Below are 26,103 nucleotides of genomic sequence, written 5' to 3'. Positions count from 1 at the left end.
ATATATTGTATTCCAGTTGTACATAATTATTTGTAATGATTACCCTCTGTTATTAACAAACCAGTGTTGTGAAGGAAGGAGTTTTAATCTATTCTTTTGGTATCAAGGCTTGTCTGATGACAGAGAATATCTCCGTAGATGAAGCAGCAATCTGCGATATCTTGTTAATCCAAACAACATTATTATCACCTTTATACATTACATTATATAATCCAGTTCTCCCTTCATAAATCTCTCTGTACTGTAGAATTGCATTGTTTTCCAGGGCTCTCCAGGATTTTGTCTCCGTTCAAACATATCCCCCCAACCCCCCCCTCCCAAAAAAAAAAAAGAAAATATCAAGTTGAATTAGTTGAGTCCCAAAAACTTGCATTTTCTGCTTTGGTGTTATCAGTTTGATTTACAGCCCTAGTGTTTACTTTATCAACAGTGTTATATATCAGCCCTTAAAATAGGGTTTAATCAACCACCGCCACATTAGCATAGCAAAAACCCTTCAATGTACAAGTAAGGTCCAGTAAGAGGAAAACTCTTTGGTATTTCCAAGGAAAAAAAAATAATAAAGATTGCACAAACAGTATTTGATCAGAGAGCAGAGAGATTTGTATCAAGTCATTTTTAAAATCCACAACAGATCTAGGTGACATCTCAAGAGGTATTGGGTTGGAGAAGGTATGAATCTAAGCGTATGAGAGTGCAGGCCTGTTATCAAAAGCGTACCATTCATACTGCGAGGACATGGATCTAACTTAGCATAATGTTGTGAGATTTTCATTCAAGGAATTAAATTAAATGTTGAGCAATGTCTGCTTTTACAGAGAGAGCCCGGCAAAAAACCCGATAACACAGAAATGTGATTTTCACATTGGAGGAGAAATGCAAATATCTTAACTAAGATCTACAAAACAAGGATTAATAGAGATTTGGTAAAGGCGAGGAATCTACTTGAAAAATTCAGGCCTTAAGCTAAGCCAAGGCCATTTGTTCACATAGCAAGAATGACAAAGAAAAATGAAATGTATTTTAAAAAAAAAAGAAAGAAAGATGATGCCTTCCAATCCTCTACCAGTCCTTTACCACTTCTGCCCGTTCAGACGAGGAAGAATTCACTGAACGCAGCCGAAGTCCCTCAAAATAAAAAATAAAAAAGTTAAAGTAAACAGGATGTGAAACATAAAACGAGGAGAGACGTTTGATTAGGAACTCTCTCCCTTCACATGTTAAAGTAGAGAATGCGTCCACGGTATCAACCCTTCGCTCTGTGATGTCCGTCGCTTACAGTACTCGTTTTAAAACGGGACCCATCCTCGCTCGTGAACGTTCTCCTCTGAATAAGTCTGTTAAGTGAGATGCATATTAACAAAAAAAAGGAATTGATTTTGAATATTGCCACAAGCCACCGTTAATGTTTTTTTTCTCTATCTTGTACATTGCAACAAGGACAAAGACAGCAGTGGATTCAACATCCTCCACTTAGGGTGTGTGTGTGTGTGTCGCAAAGGCCACCGTATGCAATCAAACTGGGAAGACTTTAACCTTGCCAAGGACAGGAGGACAGACGACATTTCTACTGAGATCTGAGCATCCATTTTCCCATTATGCCACTGCTCTTATCTACAGAAACACTAAAATCCGGTTAAATGGAGCCATTTTCTCATTTGCCTTTTGGAGGTCATTTTTCATGCTTGGAGAACTCCAGTCATTCCGACGGCACAAGGGGCTCCATTGTAATAATAGCTTCGTTCTGTGAAGGTCCAGAGGCCTGTTCCTGCACAAGCTGGCGGACACTCATTGACCACAGCTGGAACTCACTCTGCACTATATACCCAGCTGTGTAGCAACGGACCAACAGCAAAGACAAGGCAGGGAAGGCTACTGTCCCATCCCTTGATCAATAAAGGAAGGAAGAAATCACCAGTGACTGCTCTGAGCATTAGATCACATCTTTTGCTTGGCAAACCCTGTATGAAAAACTGGACGTACTGTAGAGCCAACTAGGCCAGCCAATATAGCGTAAACCACCGAGCCCAGGGAACAAAGACTGGAAGTAGCGCCTCTCAGCTTCTGATAAGACACCGGTCGAAGTCGTTCCCGGGGTTTGTGGGAGTGTGGACGTCTCGCTTTGCCCCTCGTGGTGGTGGCTTATAGGGGCCTCAGGAGGAGAAGCAAAGGCTGCAGCACTCCATGCAGATCTCCAGGCAGTCTGCAGACTCACAGCAGGCGTCGATGATGCCACAGTCCATGTCGCAGGGCAGGTCACAGTCACCGCACTCCTCGGACACGCAGCAGCAGCAGAAACACGAGTCGTCCCCCGCGCAGGAGCCGCAGGTGGCACAGTCCAGCACGATGTTGCACAGAGTTAGGAACTCACAAAAGAGGCAGGCCAGAATACAGTGAACACAGCAGTCTGCAGAGGAACGGAAACACAGAGTGAGGTGTGACAATGCTTTTCTCACAGTTTGTATACTAATCAACTTAAGTGGGATTAGCCATCAGGACACTTCCTCTTTAATAGGAAGCAACAAAGAAACAAAGTTCTGTTTGATAAGCCTGTCGAGTATCAGTGTCCGTCGCGTAAAAGACATTACTACCTGTACTTTTAAGTATCAGTGAAAAAAGAAAATGTCTCTTTCACCGCGTTACCTTGAGATGAACACGATAAATGCCATGCCATTTGCGGGTTGTCATTACTTTACAGGCCTGCTTTCTTCAAAAGACTCGCACAAGTTGACACAGCCACTCAAGTTATGACACGAGGTGGTGGAACAATCCTTCATTTCAGGACAGAAGACTGCTCATCAGAAGTTATTAAAAGGAACGACAAGGTTAATATGGCCGAGATATTTCCCGTGATATTCCTGATTCATCTGTTTTCAGTCGGTAAACAATGCATTAATGTGATTCACGTTCTGAGTGGGCACAAAACAAAAGTGACTTTTGTTCTTCTTCTTTTTTTTGTGTTAAGGCTTTCCATGTCTTTCTGAGAAAGTGTGCCACTCTGATCCTTTTCTCTGACCAGAAAAAAAACCCCCCTGCTATCTATCCCTCCCTCTCCTGCTGCCCCCGGCCCCTCCTCCCTGTATCTCACCGTCCTGTGCCTCTGTGGGAATCTGGGAGCTGTTGCTCTTGGAGCTGCTCTTGCTCCTCTTGCTGCTCTGGGAGGTGATGGAGGGGTTTGACTGCAATTTCTTGGTGTGCTTGGGTCCCGCCGAAGAGGACGAGGAGGTGGATGAGCCGCCTCTCGGGAGGGAGCCCAGCTTAGGGTGCTCATGAGTGCCCCCGTTCCTGACACCGTTTGACTGGAGGGCATGTGTGTGAGGCGTGTGCGTGTGATGTGGACAGTGCGTGTGAGGAGAGTGTGTGTGTGCGTGGTGCTTGGCTCCATTGCGCAGTTGGCTGCTGGGCTGTGTCCGACATGGCTGGGTGTGGTGGGCCGGTGTGGATCTGGCTGCTGGCTGAGCTGAGGAGGGACAAAAGTATTCATTTAAACACACAACGAATACACGGCTACGGACAATAAGCAATTCTTAAATTCATACAAAAGTTCATATGACTGAAACTTTATACAAGGATTATTTTATATAATCATTCCTCAAGCAGTAAATCTGTATATTCCAGGAGCTGGAAAAAGGAAATGTCGGGAATTTTTGCTCCATAATCGATTTTAAAATAATCAGTCATAATAAACGGGCTAATCAAATGCAGCAGTGGTTCTGTTTCTTACTATGCGGCTCAGCTGACCTGCTGCTGACCAGCTGTGCTGTTTCTGTTTCTGGTGAAGTTGGATCCCGAGTGTAAGATGAGTCACTTGTTATTCTGATTTTATGATGGGTTCACATTTTTTTCAAGCCTGTCTTGAAACAACATTCACATGTCCGCACCGTTAGTTGAAAGCACATTTGTTTGCTTTAATTGGCCCTCCTGTCCGTGCTGGCCACAAAGACTTTTTCTTCAAAAGAAACTTTAATGTAAGAGAGTCCAGTTCATAATTAAATAGATATCTACCAATTACAGACTCTTTGGCTTTAAGAAGGAATCTCTTTGTGGCCGGTATAGACCGATGAAACAATGACAGTGACCGACAGTGCTTTGAATTTCCATATGGACGATATACATATAGAAATATGAACCTATCATTCAAGCGTTTATATTAAATGTATTCATGAGATTGAAATACGTACATGGCGTGTGAGCAGGCTCTGCAAAATGTAGCTGATCACTATACAGCTCTGTGTGTGTGCAGACTTGTGCTGATGCAGCGTCATGGGGAGGGAGGCTCTGCGAAACCGAGCCCACCCTAAAGGCAATAGCTCACGGGGGGGAGAGAGAGCTATGTATTTACTGAACTGACCCTTGATCCTACTTGTCTAGACTCTTACACAACTCCAAAACGAGTGCAAGGGGATGAAAAAAAAAGATAGATGAAGAGTGTGTGAACGCGGAGGAGAGGGGAGGTTTTTCTGTGGAATAACCTGTCCTTTCAGAGTTTTTCGAGAGGAATGCAGATTTGATAGAACATAACGCATGCACATTTTGTTAATCTTGGCTCGATGTACAGCTCGGTATTTTTTTACCTCCAAGTGCTACCGAGTACTAACTACTCAGCTAGAGAGAGAGAGAGAGAGAGAGAGAGAGAGAGGGAGGCCTTCACCTTCGCTGCCAAACTAAACACACACCCTGAAAAGAAGAATAAAATGGAAGCCTGGCTTTTATATATTATGGTAGTATTTAATACCATCCTATTGAGGCCCTAAATATTTTCTTGACCTGAAAGCTTACGGCGCTGAGAGGTGTGGTGAGAATTAACAGGGCAGGGTAGAGTACAACAGACCCACAGAAAATCAAAGCGAAACCTCTGTGATACACACACACACACACACACACACACACACACACACACACTGCACTGAGGGACAAACAGAGTGTGGTCCCGAGCTCTTAGCTATGAAACACGACTGGTAATAAAAGCGTCCGTTCGATAACCGCTCTGAGACAGATAACCCATCCAGGCCTGTTTTGATTGGCTGATGGCCGTGGTCACACAACCAATCCAGTGTTATTAAAGATTCTTTCATTCAGCGTTTTCTAACTTTGCTCCAGATGTTTGGCAAGCTGCGCGGCCAGTGTGTGTGTGTGTGTGTGTGTGTGTGTGTGTGTGTGTGGGTGAATGCATGTGCAGGGCGAGCGAGAAGAAGCCATAGTTTCTCCACCAAAGTATGTCAAAAGTCAATACCTGCTGCTCTGCTGTGTTATGTCTCTCTCTCTCTCTTTCTCCTCTTTTTCTGTTTCCCCCTCTTTTTTTTTATCTGTTAGCCTTTTGGACACTACTGTATTTTAACACTTTGAGGTGGTCGGGATGTAGGTCAGTAAGAGAAGAAGGGGATTAGAGAGAGAGAGAGAGAGAGAGAGAGAGAGAGAGAGGGGGAGGGAAGCTGTGCACAATTTTTTCAGTATTCCCTCTGGGTCTGCATTGTCTAGAGGATTGTGAGCTGTTGAAAAATTCATACTTCTCGAGAGTTTGTGGTGCGTGCGTGTGTGTGGGTTTGTGTATGAACACGGTACATAGGCGGATTTGGCAGGCAGAGACAGACAGAGAAAAAGAGAGAGCGAGAGAGAGACAGGGAGTCAGAACTGTCTCCAAACAGAGCTTGAGGTTAGGCCCACTCAGACATACAAATATATGCATGCAAGAACACGCGCGGACACACACACACACACACACACACATACAAAAAAAACACAACGTCCCTTTGTCTGAGATCAAGAAAGTAAGGGAGAAAGATGGGGCGAGAAAGAGAGAGAACAAAGTTGAAGAAATGGGTTGCTGCTTGTGAATGTTGGGTACAGGAGGACGCATGGGCGCGACTGATGGACACAATGATTCAGCAGCGGGAGATAGTTAAAAATAACGGCCGATAAAAGATGACTAACGCCAAATGACTGCGGGATTAACATGATGGGATTGGGAAACCGCAGTGTTGATCACCGGGGGGTCCTGTGACCTCGGGTGTGTGTGTGTGTGTGAGGATGTGTCGGGGCGACTCAGCGAGCACGAGTGAGTCATCATCAGTTGAGTGCAGCCCATTCAAACACCCTCCACCTTCTTCCTTCTCTCCTGGCGTCTCGCAGCTACCCTGTACTTACACACCTCCCTCCTAGACCAGAGGACTGCTGTTCATCTCTCTCTCTCTCTCCGTCTACTGATCCACTGCTGGAATGAGTCACCAGAATGAAGGTGAAGTCTGTCTGTCTCTGTTGTTGAAGCTGCTTTATCCCACAGTCTCCTCTGGTGCAGTTTGTCTGTCTATGTAGGTTATGTTAGGTTAGAGGAAGAATGGATGATGCACGCCTCATTTACACTTTTATCGAGCACAACAGAGCAGAGGCAAACTATCTGTGCGTCCAGCTGAATATTTTCTGCTCACTCTGAACACTAAATGCCAAAACCAAGCAGCAAAACTTTTGGCAGTAAATACAAACACTGTGCCACTAATGATAAAAATAAAGAATGATGTGGGCTTGGCTTGATTGGCATAAAAAGAAGTTCTCAGAAGTCTCACAATATTGCACAACGTTTCAGAATCCGCTTAACCATTTTGAAACGCTTTCTGAAAAACATCCATTCACCCCAGTTTCCCAGAAACGTCTTACCCACTGACTCCCTCCTGGGTTTTTCTTGCATAGTTGCGTTGTTTTTAAACTGCAGGCCAAAAGCCCAAGTGACAACTGCTGAAACTGTGAGAATGACAGAAATGAGAAGTTGCTGCTGTATAATTTAATTTAAAACAGTTTTCAATGAGATTTTTTTTCCCCCTAAGCTGCTACAGAGCAGGCCAACCTTAAGACTGCAGTGTTTAATGAGGCTTGTTTAGCTGCAGACGCTCACTTGATTGGAAAAGTCGTGTGGATGCAGAGTTCAGTCAGACGCACAAGACCACACAATTAGGTACGACTGCCAGATTTCTTATTCCTTATAACAAAAATGAAGGGTCTTCATCTTCATCATCATCCCTTCTCACATGAACGTACCTCTGTTAAAATTCTCACCAGTCTCAGTTGGATCCTTTTTTTAAACTGTGCTATTGCTTCTAAACTTTCCTGTATCACTGTGTTCATGGCATAATTAAAGTGTAAAGATAATAAAGTGAAAATTGATCTCCTGTTGATCCAGCTCACGTGTTCTCCACTTGATTTGCTCACAGTATTAAAATGCCAGCAACCGCAAGGTTGTGAAGTGAATGGATACTTTCGTTTCATATAAATAAGTATGATAACTGATAGCTTTGATGGATCACTGACATCAGTGGTGCCGCTAAACAAAGCGTGCACAAAAAGACAGAGATACAGTACAGTTCAGCTGTTGGAGCTTGTTTTGGTCCTTGGGTGTGTGTGTGCGCACTTGTACTGAAGTTTCAAAGTTTTTTCTTATTAAAAATTCAGAATACAGAAAAGTGTGACATATATTCACTCGCTGTAAATTTAATTAAAAAAAAAATCAAGATATTTTATAAAATGCTAATTCTAGTGATATTCTCATTGACCTGTGAAGTCGTTACATGCAAGATCAGTATAGATCCGATCAAACTGTCTCAGCACTCAAAGGGTCGACTGATTGCAAGATGACTGATGTGTTCGTGCCTGCACACGTTTGCAGAAGAGCCTTTTCTATAGCAGGAAACAGCTGTGCATGGGCATTTTGTTTTGTAATTTGCCACGTATGTTTTGTTTTTGGTGTGTGTGTATGAAATATGATTAACAGATGAAAAAAAAACAACAACAACAAACAACTTGCCCAATGCCCAAAACCTGTGGGTTCTTTTTTTTTTTACATCCAGACATCCAGACTGTTGGAAAATCCCTTAAATTCACTTTGTGACTCATTTGTGTGAATTTCACCTGACAAATGAATGGAAACAGTGTGCAAATATTTCAAACCTATATTTGGAAGAAAAGAGGAAAAGACGACAGACTTCTAAAAAGAGAGAGAGAGAGAACACGACACACACTTCAAAACTAATCTCTGCGATATCAAGCAACCGCCTCATTCTCACTGCATGACCCCCCGACGTGACCCCTGAGGCATCACTACCCACAGCGCCGGACTTTCCAAACCTCAGCCCTGCGTCACCGTTATCTAACTGACAGTAAATGTCAAGTGTGTGTGTGTGTGTGTGTGTGTGTTTCTGACTAAATGTGACCAACAAAGAGATTCAGAGGAAGTCAGAATAAAACAACAGAGATGATAAAGAGGCAAAAGGACAGAGATGGAAAACAGTTTCAACACAGTGACTGGTCTCTAATTAAAGGCAATGTCACAGTCCTGTTAGATTTCCCACCAACACCTCCCTGCACACTCCCCCTCCTCTGATGACAGGATAATAACAAACACGCGCTTTCCCGCCCTCATTCCCTCGTTCTCGCATGCATAAAAAAAAACGACCTCCTTCTGTCTCGTTCGCCTCGTTTGGCAAAAAACAGTTTCGAAACCGATAAAAATAAACAAAGTGGAAGTGTCATAAATGCTACCGCGATGCTGTCAGTGATGAATTACACGTGTCATTGTTTCCTCATGAGTCCGAGAGTGTGCAAGCAGTTAAACATCTGCGAACATGTGTATCCTGCTGTGACTGTGACGTCAAAGACGGCAGTTGTGTTCATGACATCACTGACAGGCAGTGTGTGTGTCTCTGTGTGCAGGAACACACACTCCCATATGTTACCAGCTCTCTCTGCACATTGTTCTCAGACAGCTTGTCATAGGCCCTGGGCCAGACACATACTACAGCTCTGATGTCACCACTGCGAAACGGAGGACTCGTCTGATTCCTGCTTCTGTTTTCTCGTCTTCTCACTCGCAAACACGCATGATCCATTCGCAGATGTCACACACGGGCATGACCTCACCACAGATCTGAGTCACAGCTATTTTGTTATGTCTCCGCCACTCACATTATGAAGCAAGAGCAACACACGATGATTGATTGATTGCAGATGACACATGACTGTATTTAAACAGCGTTCGAGTTGATAACGGCCTTATGGGGCGTGCAAAAGACACACAAACCGAAAGGCAGAGACAAACATGTCATTATGCAGACACGCAGGCATAAACTGTGCCTGCTCACCTGAGAAAGGGATTAAAGTTTAGCACTGTTTAGTTTGTGGTCGAAGTCCCATGAACACATGTGTGATTGTGTGAGCTGTAGACGGAGGAAGCTATGGATGAAAGGAGGCGGATGGAAGGCCAGCGAGGACTGGCGGTGTTCATGGCGGTACATTTTGTCCAATCCGACTGAAGTTGCATAACTCTCCCTGCACAGCATATGGAGCTGGTGGGTTTCATACGTTTTTATTGGGATGTAAAATAAAGCAAAGAGAGAGAGAGAGAGAGAAAATCAAACCCAAACCTCTGAGCCTTGCAGCCTGGGCCTAAAATAGACACACACACACAGCAAATGGGACAGAGACAGAAGACTTTCACACACCTACTCAACTCAAAACACACTGCACTCACCTACTCATCCATTTCCTGACTGCTGGTTATTCAGTTACTGCAAACTAGCTATTACGACAGGGCAGGTCTGTGTGTTGGTGCATGTCACCCACGGCTGGTCTTGGATTCCAGGAGAAAATGCTCCCAGCTTTCTAACACATGCTCAGATGTCAGCTTGCTCCACTATCTTTGCACTCCTCAATCCCTCCTTTCATTCACTTTGCGCCATCCCACCTTTTCTCTTAACGACAGGAAGGACGGATTTAGACAGCTGTAGGGCCATTTAAAGGTTTTACAGTGCTTTAAGGTTAGTGGGCGAGCATTGAGACAACTTAGCTAAAGTTTTGTGGGTGTTATTATTGCGCAGCTCGGTCGTCTGAGTGAATAAATGACATGGCAGGACTAGTTTGAGAATTAGGTCGAGACTCTACTTATTTCATACTGGAGTGAAAGCAAGAAAAATACGTGTGGTCGGGTAATGACATAGCGTACTTGTGTAACCTTTGGCTTTAATACAGAGGGTTGGAGCGACTGCACATCAAGGAGAGTCCCTCTCCAGCTGAGACATAACTGTTGGACTTGTATTATAAGGGCGGTGGTGGTTAGTGATACGATAAGGAGAACCAGGAGATGTGACACTCCTCAGCAGCAGAGGCTCAGAGGCACTGCAGCATCCAGAGGGGGAGTGTAATGATTGGACAGCTGGAGATTTTTGGGACGTAGTTTAGACTTGGAGAGCTGAGTGTAAATAAAGCATGCACAATATGAGAGACACATTCATCTCTCTATTCCTGCAATTTTCTGCAATCAGTGCAGCTGCCAGCTACAGTAGCTATTTTATGTTGCAGCGATGAGAAATGTTATTGGCTCCAAAACATGTTTCACAGATGAAGGAACGGGAGAGTGCAGGTCAAATGGGAACTTCTGGAAAATCACATTGGCATTAACGCGGATTACTAAAAAGTAATCCGGTCCTGGAAGGAAGCCACGCTAAACTGTTTGTCATGTTGTTAAGTCTACGTGTATAGACAGGGATGATGGTAATATTGTTGTTTATTTAACATTTCTGTTTTAAGCAACCTTCAACAAACATCATTTCACACGAGCCGGGATTAAACATGACAAGCTTGACAAACTACAGTGGAGAGGTGAGTTCTGTGAATGGACAGAGAAGAACAAATGACATCGTCTTTATCTTTCTTTTTAAAAACGTTCCTTTATTTCGAGAAAGGAGTGGATGACATGTAATGATGGTCCCTTGAACTGGCAGTGTCATAATAAATTGGTTGCCATCTTAAAGGTCCATTGTGTCAAATTTATGGGATGGACCAAATGGACTATAATATGCATGTTTTCACCTGAAAATAGTCATTGTTATGTCGTTTGTTGGCTTGGAATGAGCCTTTTTCATCTTTCATGGAGTCCGCCATGTTGAACCACCGTGTTTCTACAGTAGCCAGAACACACAGACTGTAGACAGGACCTTCCGCTTCTTGTTTTTGCTTTTCACGACCACTCTAGTTTCTCCTACGTGCTTGGAAGTAGAAACTGAGTTTGCAATCAGCGGCTGAATTTAACAGAATCCATTAAATCCTACAAATTGGTCCTTTTTTCAAAGTGTAGGTAATCAGGATTCCAGCTAAAACATCAGAAAGGTGACATGAACACAAGAATGTGTGAGTGCATTGAGTTGAACTTGTCTAAGCAGTCCGCCTGGATGTTACATGAGACTTTTAGGGGAATTTATTTTGATCATACTGAGACCAGATTGAGAAATATATGAAAATTCCTCAGTGCCAGTCACTCTCGCCTAGTGTTGCCATAGTGATATCTTAACAATCCCAGTCTCAACAGACAGACAGACAGACAGACAGACAGACAGACAGACAGACAGACAGACAGAGTAGCAGAAGACAGTGCAAACAAGGAGGAAATGTGTTTCATTTCAAGTGTGAAGATTCGGAGCAGACTTGCTTTTCTTCAGATATCAGAAACTTAACCTACTTAGATGACAGCGTAGATATTTCTGTCCGTGTGTATGATTACTTGACCTATTTCTTGTGTGCGTGTGAAATGTATTTGTTTAAAGGTCAGTACAATGTGACTTATCAGACCAGTAATCTGTAATGGAAATAAAAGTCTCACCGACCTGTGTGTGTGTGTGTGTGTGTGTGTGTGTGTGTGTGTGTGTGTGTGTGTGTGTGCTTGTTTACTCACATGTGACACTCCTGCTGGGTGTTGTGAGCTCCGTGTGTGAGAGGCTGCTGTTCCACTTGTCTCCATCGCTGCCTTGCAACCTTTCTGGGGTGCAATTTACCCTCAATATGAGGGGCTCAGTATAGATGTGGGCCACATCTAAAAAAAAAAAAGAACAAAGAAACAATCAAAAGACGATGTCATCAACAGTTTTACGTCAGACCGTAAAGTTTTGTGCTCATGTTAAGTTTATCTTGAAGGTTTTTGAGCTTTTCTTTTCCGGATGACTAACCGCCCTCCATGTGGATATGATCAGGTATCAGCAACAAGCCGTTTTCCCACTTGTAGTAAACTTGTCTACTCCCATGTCATTTCCCATCCACTAGCACTTAATTAATTTAAACAGAGTAGTTCTGCTGACTTCAACAAAGCAGAAGATTTTGTCTGTATGTGTTGGTGTGTGTGCTCTGTCCTGAACGTGCATCTGGAAGCAGTTAAATCCAACCCCTTGGGACTGTTTAGGGGTCTATGTGCATGCTTGTGAAACCTGAAATCTGTGTGGCTCTGTGTGTGTGTGTGTGTGCTGGTGATGGTGATGGTTGTTTGTGTTCCAGGGTGGATGCATGCATGCGTGTTTTAAAATGAACACATAGGAGGATGTACATATAATATACATACAGTAAATACATGTCTAGGTGTTTTATGTGTTCACCGGTACCATGCAGTGCTCTAACGAAGCTGTTATTATGCACACGCACTCGTACATACGTACACACTGCACAGAGGCCTTCAAAGCAGGGCAGGCTTGGGCCTCTGAGAGGTGCAGACTCATTCCTGGGCAAATGGGAGCCAGCTGGGTTTGATAAACACACACACACACATACACACACGCACACACACAAACCAAACCACGTCCTGTGCGTGGACTCAACACTTCCCGGCTATGTTTATTTACTCTATCCACTCTTGCTCACTTCTCTATCTGTCCCCTGCCTCTCACACTCTTCATCTCCAGTTCACATTCCCATTCTCCACTCTTACAAATAAATGCCCTCACATATTTGGCATAACTCTATAGATTAATTCCCACTTTGTACGGCTGAACAGATTTAATGCTTATGCGAAGGTATCTCAGCTGTGGAGAGTTGAATGAAAAAAAGTAAGCAGGCTCTGAAAAGATGTAAATAATGGGAGGCAGTTTAGTTCATCAAAGGAAAAAAAGCAAAAAAAAGAAAAGTGATTTCTGAGAATCAGCTGACTAGTCGGATTCCAGTTGTCTGGTTCTGATTGCATTTTTATTGAGAGTGTTATCTTAGGAGTAATTCATTAATGTATGAGGGGAAGCAAACATGGTGCATGTGGAGGTTTGGGTAGGAACATGAATACATAAGCTGATCATCAGCTGAGCTGTGCTGCGTATTTACTTACAGCTACGATTTAAAGTTTCAAGTCATTTAACTTACTTAGAGTGAAGACTAGTTATAGTGTGTTCCTGTAATCAGACGACAAAATGACAGATCACAACAGATTCAAAACTTTTTTTTCTTAATTATTCTTCTGCAGCAATGAATCATTTGGTCAGTCAAGAGAAAATACACAAGCAGCTATTTTGACAATTGATTTATTGTCATTGTTGAGTAAAAAAAACTTTCCAATGTGAGGACTTGCATCATCTTGGATTTTGGAATAGTTCTGTTACTGTTTTTTCTATTATTAATTATTAATTTATTGATTAATAAAGGCAATAATCACCTGATTAATCCATGATGCAAATGATTGTTAGTTGCAGTCTGAAAGCATTCTGCCTTAAGCTTTATTTTGTTTTGATTATTCCATTTTGTTCCAGTAAAACATTTATACATGTTATTTTTAATACAGGAGAAAATACTAACAGATCAAACTCTGTGATGATCTTTGCAATGTTGCTTCCGTATCGACGACGACTACTTTGAAACGTAACCGTCATGTTGATAAAAGGAGCGTGTGATGACTGATGATAGCTACATATTTCGTTCATGTGCTGTAATAATGTCTGACGGAGGAAGAGCTAAAGACTCTGATACAGTGAAGCATTGCCACATGTTTTTTTAGTGAAGTCCATACGTGTCTGTTTGTGTGCATCGCGTGTCTGTGACGCAGAAAACAAAAACTCCAGCCAGTTCTGCTGATTATAGATCTTAATATGGCAAACGCTCTGGTTTGGCAAGCAGGCACTGATGGCTGTTTGCCAAGCTGAGAAATATTTCTTAAATCTCACGTCAGGTCATCTTTATACTGTCGTTTGGTAACACATTTTAATTAACATCATATTTATTTGCAGCCCTCCCAAAAAGCAAAGCGTTGACACACTAATTAAATATCATAACTAGCTTACTGAGGCTTACATACTGGAACTGTTTTTTTTTTTTTTGTTGTTGTATCTTGAAACAGTGAACCAGAACTCGTACTCTGTGTAGCTAAACAGGATGACTCCACAATATTAACCACCCGCAGAGTTCCAGGCACCTCAGCCCGCCTGAGGGAACGCTATCTTTATTTTCAAAGAAAACAAAGTGAATCAAAGCATGAATCACTTGCTTATTTAAGGTGGTCTGACCTTGATGAAGAGGAACAGTGTTTCAAGCATTGGCGAGCGTGTGTTTGCCTTTTACTTTTTTGCAGGTATTTCTGTGTGCCGTGGGATTTCTGTGCGTGTGAAGTTGGAAGAGACGTAAACAGGACCTGAAGGAATGGGAAGTGCTTCCTGCTCTTCCTCTCTGTTAGACGGTGGCACAAACACCACACACATACCAGCGCACTCAACACACACGATCACTTAAAACACGTATCCTCCAATGTTCCTGAATCTAGTACCAGCGCTCTCCACGCACCACATTTGTCTCCTACATGTGGAAGCCATTTCTAAGGCCCATGTTGTATCCATTAGTCTCAATCAGCCAGCTTCAGATATGAAAGCCACTAGTGAGAACTGTTGCCCTCGACACTGCCAAATGTCTAGTTTAGAGATATGTGTGTGTGTGTTATAGGCTGCCTATGTCACTGGCAAGAAGTCATCTGTCATTACATCCATTGAGCAATCCACCCTTATTATTATTACTTTTAATAACACAGCATTAAGTTTAGTAGAAGACAATATATCTAACTGCACACATGCATCCAGCCCTGTTAGCCAGCAAAGCTGGCCATACACGTAATATTTAAACCCCATGTTTAATATTGCCATAATCGGTTAATCGGCTATCAATTAGCCCATCAAAATCAATCATTTAACTGTAATTGTCCTTTGTTCTACACAGATGGTATCCATTTTATCAAAATATTGAGGAAGGATCATAAAAATTAATATTTCACCATGTGCTGGCGGGCAACAATTGACTTTAATGATTGCAGACAGTTGGCAGGTTTTTTGAAAATATTGAGATCTAATATAATTCAAACAAAAAGCGCTTTAGGTGGCGTTTATCGGTTCTACTCCTCCAGCTCGTGTTTTTTTTTGTTTTTGTTCTCATTCTCTGGAAGCTGCTTTCGGGGGCAATTATGTGATTATCAAAGCCACACGAAAGCCCAGCGTGAGCAAACTTTGGGGAAGGAAAGGACAGTCATCTCAAGTGGAATGGCCAACGACTCCACAACAATCATTTCAGAGGAATCCGTTATTGCCACATCTGAGAAATGCATGTTTAGCTGAACTAGCATAACAACTCCTTGGACGCGTGACAAAAGTAGTGGTAGTAGTAGTCGTCGTCGTAGTAAGGATACCAGAGTACTGATGCCACTGTTGGAAACGTGAATGTTAAAGATAAAAATAGAAGATATATTTGAACGTATACGTACAACACCTGCACATTACTACTGACACATTCTTTACTCAAGTAGAAATACAGATACTTTACAAATACTTAAATGTACTCGAAGTATAAAGGTAAAAAAAGTACTCTCTTGGTTTCTCTGAAGGATTGTTCGGCTTGTGTTATGCGCTATGTTATCTGTCTGTCATGCATGATATGCGTTGGTGTTGATGTTGGGAAGGTTTGCAAAGATGCAAAGATAAATAAATACTACTACTACTAATAATAATAATAATGAATGAATAAATTAAATAACATGTAAGGAGTAGAAAGTACAAATATTTGTGTAAAAACGTTGGACGTAAAAGTAAAAAGTTGTCAGAAAATAAAAGTATAGACACCTAAAAAAATCTACTTAAATATAGTAATGCAATATTTGCACTCTGTTATTTTCTTTCTCTGTCTACTGAGTGTCAATCATCAGGTAAGCTGAACCTCCATACTTTAGAGTAGTAGTCTCATTTGGACTCCTGCCGCCAAAGGAGTACTACGGGTTAAAAAGTGTGTAGGTCTTGTGACTCACTCAAAGCTTTCCCCTCTGTAAACGTTCAAAACCACGATTGTTGGAGCTAAACACATCCCCACCAAACTCATATAGTGCCATCCAAGCAGGCCTTCAACCAATTGTGTGCTGGCATCAGCATCAAACCACCAAACCGCGCGACCTCAGAGCCATTTCTGAGATCTGAGAAAGATGAGCCTCTAATTCAAATCAGACCAGAGCAATCAAGAGCCGCTGAGGAGCTCTGGCTGTGTGTTTACACGTGTGGGTGAGTGTGTGTGTGTGTGTGTGTGTATTTGTTTGTGAATTTGCTCGACTGTGTTTGTGTGCGTTTGTGTGTTCATGTATGTGCGTGTTCATGTGTGTGTTTGTAATTTGGTGTATGTACACGTGTCAGTGGCCCTGAAGGGGCGATTCAGAGGAATTTCTAGTTTCCTAGTAAACAAACAGTTAGCCATTAAAACAAAAAACATATGTATCATATAGGGCAACACGACACGCATGCACACACACACACACACACACACACACACACATGCATATTATATGAGCTGGCAAATGATGTGACATATCCTGGATCACCTGAAGGGGAGTGCAACCTGCTGGTCCTCTGGGTATGATCTCTGAGGGGGATTGTTGGTTCACAGAGCACAGAACAGAAGTTTACCTGCTGCCTTTTAAATTACCTCGACCCTGTTTCTACTGTTTGACTAGAAAGGCAGACTTCGGATGTGTATACGAGAAGAGGGCTCTCAGGTGTGTACAACCCTTTGGCAAAGGCATACAGAACATATGCACTGCACCAGCAGCCGCAGACGGGAGCAAACAGGCATCCAAAATACACGAGATACAAGTTAATAAAGTCAAATTTTAAACTTTAGAAATATGCACAATACCTTGACTGTATAAATAAACTGTGGCCAAAAGAAGTCTGGTGGTGCAACTCCAGCAACCATGATGTATGAACTATATGTAGTGTGCATATATATAAGTATAATTCATTATATGTACAGTAATATCAAGTTTATGTGCAGCATATGTAATATGGACACACTGACACAGTAATAAAACAATGCTGTGCATTATTTATAATAACATTAAAAGGATGCCATGATAAAACATATAAAAGCACAACATTGTACAGTTATATAGTGATATACAGAGTATAATGGAACATCAAATAAAGTTGCATTAGATATGTTACTACTTCACTGTTTTTACTGCTCTCTTTGCTATTTTCGGACATTTAACAGACAAAATAATTAAGTGGTTGAAAAAAAACCCCCCAACAATTAATCAGTAACACAAATGTCACTACGTTCGCAGCTCTACTTGAAAGTGCACCATTCAAGGCCGAAATGGGCGCACGCATTCACACACCCTGCTGACTCATCTTTAAAAACATAATGATAGAGATAAGAGTTGAGAAAATTGGAAAGAAGACACAATGGAGATGAGGTGAAGAGCAAACCGAGCAGAATAATGTTCAGCAGAGCGGAGTTAGTGGAAGACGACGCAGTAGCAGCTCTCTGGCCAGCACTAATGACTGGAACTGATTAAAACCACACACACACACACACCCGGTGCTGGGGGGTTCTGACCAGGACAAAGGATAATACAAAGAACAGATCACCGCTGCAGCAACAAATATACACATCCATACGTGCACACGCTCAAAGGAAGGGGAAAGAAGAGGCAATTGTTTAGCTGTAACCCAGCCTGCACAAGTTGAAAGCACACATACAGAAATACATACTCCCCCTCACACACACACACACAAACACACACACACACACACACATTGCACAGAGGGGCTGTGAGAGTGCAGTACTGGAATATGTCCAAAATCAGAGATTATAGCTGTTGTGAGAATGAAGCAGTGTAAGCTCATTAAAGACAAAAACTGTCTGCTGTTGAACAGGCTTAAGGGGAATTTAATTGTGTTACTTTGTCTCTGAGATTCCTCCGGTCCCTGGGAAAATATACTGCGCAGCTGCTTTGTTGCTACACTGCTGCATTCATCACTGACACCGCCAGCAGACTCGCGGCGTACAGCGCAACATATGGAAACCAGGAACAAACAGTTCTCATAAACAGTAGAAGGTAAACATGATTTCACATTCAGGAAGTCAAACGTAAACCGTAGTAACTGCGAATGTATATAACCCAGCTCGAATGCAGATATTGTTTGTATTAGATGTATAAATATGTTGCTATTAGGATGCATGTTGGCAAGCCTGCAAAACAAATACTGCAGCAATAAATGATTTAAACCTCAATTACATAATATACACAACATTTTTCAACTATAAAAACAATATCTTCACGCATGTTCCTGTCACAAAATGTTTGTTTCTGATTTGTATTATTCATATGTATCAATATCTGCCTAAAACATACCCTGACAGGTAACTATCAAGTGTACCTGTCCAGCAATAGGCCCCTGGCTAAAGTGTCTTGACGAAACAGACAGTTTCCTCACTAGTTTGCATTAGCACACCATGCTGACAATATCTGTCAACAGTATATGACATGGGTTATGAGGGTTTGGAGACTCTGCTCAAGTTAGGAGCCAGAGAGAGGAGGAGGAGAGAGGAGGAGAGAGAGGAGGAGAGAGAGACCACCGGCAGTAGCAGCAGCAACGGTTTCTCAAATGTTTGCGAGGTGGTAAAGAGGGAAGAAAAAAAAAAGAAAAAAAAGCACGCTCATTTTCGTAGTTCAAATATGCTGTAAAAATGCCTCAAATTGCTCCAAGTTTATTTCGATCTCTGTGAGAAACCAAATTAGACACAAGCCTCGACAAACCTCAGGGACTAAAAAGGAACAAGTAGGCAAATAGCAGCATCGACACACTGAAGCGATGAGAGAGAATAAACACAACATAAACACACTGTGATGTAGACAGAGGAATTATTCTATATAAGAGAACAGCAGAATGAACAAAGAGACGCCAGCAAACATCTAATATAGGCTAATGTAGTGACAGCACTGCTGAAGGAATTGATGAAAATATCTAACAGCAAATTTTTTTTCAGATATTTTCAGCATTTTCTGGGCAAACGAGGCAGCGATTTACATGATTTATATTCCATAAAGTAAACTCCAAGCATCATCACAAGCTTAGTATTTTATTTTTACATAAAGGGAATGCTTGTCGGTGAATATACTGCATCTGCAGCGATCACAAACGTCTTGACGATATAATAAGCCAAAAGTTTTTATGTCTGATGATCCACCGTAAATCAAAGCTTTGCACTTGTTGCTTGCTTCACGGCGTCACATCCTGGAGGGCCTGATCCAGGAATGATGTACCTAATATGTTTCTACTCTGTACTGTAGTTATTGAATACATATTACAAGGCATTTTTATTAGTAACATAATCGACTAGTTTATCTATCTTCATCTTTAACTAAGGAGACAGATGCAGAAAAAAATATTTTCTTTCTCTTTAAATATCTCAAAACATTTTAAACACAAATAAAATTCATTTTGCATCTTTAACATTAACAGTTACTCAACCAATCTGTGATTATTATCCAGTTTTCAGTGTTGAGGATTATTATTGTTGTTAGCATGGCTGTCCACTGACAATATGATGCCTTGGGTTGAGTCTGTCAACCCATCAGAGACATGCAACACATTGCACAATAATAATAACACGAGATTTACCCCCATTTCCCTCTAAATGTACAGACCCTAAGGGGTTAAAAGAGCAAAGATTAGAAGTATTTTAAAGATGTAATCAAAAAAGTAATCTGTTTTTCATGGTTTCAAATGTAATCTTGGATGATTACAGTCACTTATTTCTTGTAATGTGATAACATAATCCTGATTACATGTTTTCAGTTTCATCTAACACTGTTTATACTTGATTACTAAGGAGTAAACAGCACGCTAAGATAATATTATATTGTTTGACTCACTTACAATGGTGACAAAACCATCTTTATATGAGCTTAAAAAGCACAGACCAGGTCTCCAAGGATCATATTAGCCACAGCATCAGCCAATAAAAGCCTTTCACTTCCTGTGGCTTGTTGAAACACCGATAGTTGTTAGTTAGAAGCATATTTCTAGTGATCTGGAAACTGTTCTTTCAATTTTTTAAAATTTATAATAACAAATATGTTCTAATACAGAGTGAACGCAAGAAAGATAAACAGAGACAAAAGAGCAGAGGGAGAGAAAAAAAAAAGAGGAAGAGAAAAAATAGAGCGAAAGAGATGCCAGTGGTGAAGGAGAATGCGGGAATCTAGCATGTGGTGGTAAGAGGCTCCTATATAAACAGACAGCCTCATTGCATCTTCATGCCTGAGTGAGAGCAACACTCACAACAGCGAGAGGCGCACATCTGTCGACGCAAACACACACAAACCACCGTTCAATGGCCTTGTAATGACTGAGCCGAGCTTTATTCACGTAGAGTAGAAAATGGGGTGGACAAGAGGGCTGAAATTCTCGTCTGGCGCGCTTTGATTGGCTGGATCTCATCTGACGCTGCCTGGTCACTGCCATAATTAAAGCATGGCCTCAGAAACTAACCACAGACATGAATCACGACACCGCTTTGACAGAGTGTCAGCCTAAACTGTGCAGAAAGATTCACGCGGCCATAAAAAAAATTGCATTTGATTGATGTTTATGACAGGAAGCACCGAGTGTACACAAAACATATCGTGGCAATAAACGTCAATTAAAAGAGCTGCTACTTCAAGAAAGATCAGAAACCCAGAATGCATCGACAGCCAGTGTTACAGACATCTGATTTGAAGATTTGAACAGCAAACAAGAACAATTCTCTAAAAAGCAACAGCAACAGAAATAATGCCTGCAGGTGTGGACGACATTGTTGTTGAAATACGGACATGCTTCTTTGATCAATGTGAAATATCTTTCCCTCCTCTGAGCAGCTGCAGCAACTTTGATTGGAATAAATCCTGTCCATTTCTAATAATGAGAAAAATTGATTCAAGCCTGCCTGAGTCAGATCTCCACATGCCTGCAGTGTTTGTCCCAGAGGCCTGCACTCTGCAGGCTGAGGGTGAGGGGGGGGTGAAGCAGAGCACTGAAAGCCAGGCCTTGTTGCCCCAAGCCTCACCAATCTTCTCCTCCTCCCCACCCTGACTCACCTACCTACCCCTCAGCCGACACACACACACATATATGCACTCACACTGGACACAGTCAGCCAGACAGGCAGTCTAACTTTAGTGGGAGAAGCCACAGTTATACTTTGTGTTGGCTTGCTGAAAAAAGCGAGCTCAGGTAAAAGTCGGCAACAGCCGCGAGAACATGTTCAGGCACAAACCGAGCGTTTAATAAGTCTAAAACTCTTTGCAGAGGTATTATCATTATATATCCGATGCTGTACTCGCAGTCATCATGGTAAACCGCAGTGTAGCAGAGAGGGGAGGTGTGCGTGCGTGGATTCTGTATTTTTTTGCACAGTTGATACAGTAATAACCATGGATTGGGTTGAGACTCGTCTTTTTACAACACAAAGCAAACTCCATCAACCATTGAAGTTGCAGGTTCCCATGGCAACAAGCCACTTAAAATCACTGCACCCTAACTGTTTACCACACCTACCCCCCAGTTACCCCACAGGACCTGCACTCTGATCTACAAGGCTGCCGTTTTTCTCACTGGATCTTGAATCACTCCGGCTGAATCACTCTGGCTGAATCATTCTGGCTGAACCTGGGTGAGTCATTCAGGCACAATACTGCCCTGAGTCGGTCCGCGTCCCTTTGCTCCCGCCCCAGTGTCAGTCAAAACCTCACCGTGACCAATCACACAAGGGGGAAGGGTCAAGGGTTCATTCCCAAATTCCCAGGTGTCCCATTGCGGACTTTAAACGTTCCACAGCGGCGCTGAATTGGTCCTGACCCCCTAAGATCATCTAAGGCGGCATGTCCTCCCCCCTCCACACACACACACACACACACAGACAGATCTCAAATCACCTCGGTACACAACTGTTTTGTCCGTCAGTGAGAAGGCAATCGGACCTAATGAGTCACAGAACGACTTTTCTTGGACTTAGTGGCACTGACCAGAGCACAACCTCAGTCTATAACGATCACTAATTACCAGTCTTTAAGTTTTAAACAGCGACTCAACACTGCACCACTTTGGAAAAATAACACGCTTTCGTGAAGATGGATAAATCGCTCTACTCTTGTTTTGGGGGGTGAGAAGTTCTCCTGTAGCTCGTGAAGGAAGGAAAATGTGTTGCATACAGCTTTATATTTACACACACGCAGGCCAACTCCGACCATAATGAGTTCACACAAATGAAAGGGCACGGAGAGGTCTTCTGTCCCAGCAGTGATCCATGAGCTCCTCTCTCTCTCACAATAAACGTCTTGATCTCTTTATAACTACTTTTTAAACATTAGCTTATTCAAGTTCAAACCCACAAAGTGTTTGTCCAAATCTCTTGTTCTTTCTCCAACACGTATACACGCACACAATAACACTCGAGGAGTCAGGACAGCTGTTTGTTTTCTCTCTCGCTTACCTTCACCTTCACTGGGACAGGGCTTTGGGTTCGGGCAGCTGTTTGCTCTCTCTGTGGTCGAGGTTGCGTGGGAACTGGGTTGTGGCTCCGGTAGACTGGGGTCCCCATCATCAGGTGGCTCTGGGGAGATGGCAGGGGCACTCCTCTCCTCATCCATGGGCTTGGGCCTGGCTCCTATAGGAGGAGGTGGAGGGGCCAAGGAGTGAGCCTGATGCACAGAACATATTAGGACACATATTATTAGAGATGACTGCACGGGTCATGAATGATCTCTCATTTTTTCAAATTGAGCAACGAGCCAATAGTCATAATCTGACCGAGCATGAATCCCTCTTTGCTATCACGAAACACCGGTGACACAACGGAAATGCCTTAACCATAGTCTCCTCTTTTGATTAATAGTTTCAACACTTTGAATAATAAAAATAATGGTAGTCTTTATTTCTGTGTTTATTTATACAGCCCGCAGCATGTCTAAGAGTTCCAAGGTGTTTTACTGGAGCGAATCAAGATGAGTCATTCAGTCAACACTGGAGATCAACAGACACCTGAAGAGAAGCGTAAAGAAAACATTCATTAATGAAGAAAAGATCCCGAGTTTTCAACGATGGTCAGTCACGCATGAAAACTGTCACTGCAGATTAAAGTACATCACTGAGTTTAAGAGTGAAACTAATTTATTAAAAGTCCTGAAACAAGAAGACAGGCAGCAATCATGCCATGTGTGAAAGACTTGTAAAGAATAATTCTGCATGTATCCTATAGCTCTTAAATGGTTTCCAAGCTCCTGTCACCTGTTTTGTTTTATTACCTGTAATCAGGTCACAGGTGGGATCCGAGCCAGCCAATCAGAGCACCGAGCACGCGCCTATAACTCATTATGAAGAACGTGGGACAGCTTCATTGTATGTGTCACGTGCCAACGTGTGTTTGGCGCGCGCCCCTCTTACCCCAGCTTGTCTCAGCCCAGCAGACAGCTGTTTGCGCGCTCCCGCGGCTCCTCGCTCCGCACTCGCTGCCCCCCAAAAAGTTTTGACAACCTACAGCTACGTTTTTTTTTTTTTTTTTTTTTTTTTTTTTTTTTTTTTTTAATGAAAGCGCTCGATGAATTGAAGTTCACCGTGTTCATGTTCGACCCTCACAGTTTCACTCACCTTTTAATTGGCTTGTTTTTTTAAAAGGCTTTTTGAAAACGGTTTGAAAAAGTTTCGGGAAAAGAGAAAAAAAAAAGACGCACCTTTCACTTTTAACCCGTGCCAAAGATCTTAATGAGAACATTTACGCACGGTTTTACGCACAGTGAAGTCCACGTTTTAAAAGTTTAAATTTAGTTTAATAACTGAATGTCACTGTTAACTAATAACGGGCGTATTCTGTTTACCTTTATTGCATGTCTGCGCTCTACTTTCCCCCAAACGAGTCCCTGCATGCTCGGACCGAGCTCAGCTGCAGTGTGGGGATCCTTTTTCTGCCTGGATTTATGCTTCACAAACAACAACTCGCTTTCATCCACAACAACAACACAGGAAAACAACGTCTTACCTTCTCTCTGGCTGGGACACGGTGCAGCCAAAAGCTTTGCCTAATTCATTCTCTGACCGCTCCAGGTGGACTTCTCACCCTCCAAGACCTTTCCCGTCCTCTTTCCCTCCACTCGTGTCACTTTATACAACCACCAAGTCAGTTTTTTGGCTCATGTAGATGCCCCTCAGACTCCAAAATTCAATGCATTTTTCTCCAGCGAGGATAGTTTTCTCTCCGCCTCCAAAGTTTCTCTCTCTCCGGCTCGCCCCGTCCTCCAGCACACCAGATGTTGGGAAGTTTGTGTGTGTCTCTGCAGGCAGCTCCGCTGAATGCTCTTTGTCTTGCACTGAGGCTTTTCTCACCTTCTTCAAACAAAGTCCAAGCACAGCACCGTCCCAAACGTGTTTCAACTCTTAAAATGAGCAATGTGCGTCCTTGTGCACTCGGTCTCTCTTCTCTCTTTTACCCCCACTATAGTTGCTTCAGACTTCTGTGCTGCAGCTATTGGACAGGAAACTACAGTCAGCAGTGATTGTGCTTCCTCCAGGCTAGAAACTAGTTGGGCTGAACTATACTGTCATATAATTACCCCTTAACCCGAACCAGACACAGCACTAACACAGAGTGGCTTTCATCAGGATTTATGAGCCCAGAAACCATATGTTTTGTCATTAATAATAGAGCAACAGTTTGTGAATATAACTTTTTATGTACAAGAGCAATACTGCTGGTACGACTGCAAATGCTCACAGCATATCTGTGGGGCTCAGTCATTTTAACGCGTGTTGGCATTTTAGTCATATGATATTGCCCCTGATATTATTTGGAGTTATTGCTGTCATATTTCTTTCTGTTCCTTAAAATACAATAGTGCACAGGAAATGATGGTTGCTATTTTCAGCCGCTGCTGTTTTCTTTATTTCAACACAGAAGACTCTGAAAACATGTTTCAGTTGTAATTACAGCGCAGGCCGTAGTGATTTAGTATGAAAGTCTTCATGCTCGTCACATTTTGCTTGATAAGATGTCAAGTACGTGTATTGTTGCTCAGGTGGTCACTGTTTCTACTTCACACGAGCCGTGCTGACTCACTGTGGGAATTTTCTTCATTCATTTTTGGTTTGCACAAGGCCTTTTAAGACGTCCCAGTACAAGACCAAAGTAGGTAATTTAGTCAAGGATGACTCAGGATTCATGATCGTGCACCCAGATGTAATTACAAGAAACCTTCCAAAGAACGTCCCCACCTTAAACCGACACACCGCTGATATCAGATATAGTTCTTTTAAAAAGTACAAAAAAAAAAAGCAGCTGACATCTGTTGTGAGTAACCCACCCCACAAACCAACAAATGACACTAAGCCAAATACAAACGAACCAGGTTAAATGGAAGATAATATCATATTACAGGGTGAATTATATTTACTCACACACATATGAATATAAAAGAGAGATGACTGTTTCTCTGTGAAACTCTTAGATGTCAAACCTGTTCCTACGTTTCTCCAAATCAGGTGAATCAGAGTCACTTTCATTGGACAAGAATATGACTCCGGTATAACTTTGCTCTCAGTGTGCATACACAGATAAAGACACAAATTCAGCTTAAAAACAAGGAGCTCTATAGGTAAACATAATATTAAACTATGCATGAATGCAAATATGTAGAAATATATATGATGAATGTATTGGCCTTTGACAGTCTTAGCTCACTGATGAGGTTTTCAAGAAATGACACTTGGTACATAGATGAAATAATGCCAGTAGACGTGGCCGTCAAAGGATTTTTTATACAGCAAATAGATAAGAAGACTCCATAAACACAGGCTTCTCCAAAAGAGTCTAAAAAATATTTGTTTTATTTTGCAGTAAGAGCAGTTTCACAGTCAGTCCAACAACAATGACACTAGATCTACAAATTACAGCGAAAACATTTTTTTTATCTTTCTTAAAAGAGTCTTATTTTGCATTATTTTGCAATGAGGTAGGTGGATTCAAACAAATGGACCAATGCAG

The 26,103-nt window shown here is 42.2% G+C and overlaps 1 protein-coding gene across 2 annotated transcripts; it reads right to left on the bottom strand.

Annotated features, from left to right (window-relative positions):
* Positions 1-309: 309 nt before the first annotated feature.
* mdfi (MyoD family inhibitor) lies at positions 310-24,603 on the bottom strand. Of its 2 annotated transcripts, none has more exons than XM_019256422.2 (5): positions 24,106-24,603; positions 22,564-22,771; positions 11,711-11,848; positions 3,089-3,460; positions 310-2,407 (listed from the first exon to the last, which is right to left on the bottom strand). In XM_019256422.2, the coding sequence occupies exons 2-5, from the start codon at positions 22,718-22,720 to the stop codon at positions 2,154-2,156; spliced, it is 921 nt and encodes a 306-aa protein (XP_019111967.1). In that variant the 5' UTR covers positions 22,721-22,771; positions 24,106-24,603; the 3' UTR covers positions 310-2,153. The 2 variants fall into 2 exon arrangements, with proteins under 2 accessions (XP_019111967.1, XP_019111977.1); XM_019256432.2 differs by having other exon boundaries at positions 22,564-22,737.
* Positions 24,604-26,103: the final 1,500 nt, after the last annotated feature.

Source organism: Larimichthys crocea, chromosome VI (assembly GCF_000972845.2).
Source record: "Larimichthys crocea isolate SSNF chromosome VI, L_crocea_2.0, whole genome shotgun sequence".
NCBI lineage: Eukaryota > Metazoa > Chordata > Actinopteri > Sciaenidae > Larimichthys > Larimichthys crocea.
This window is presented reverse-complemented; position numbering and strand designations above follow the sequence as displayed.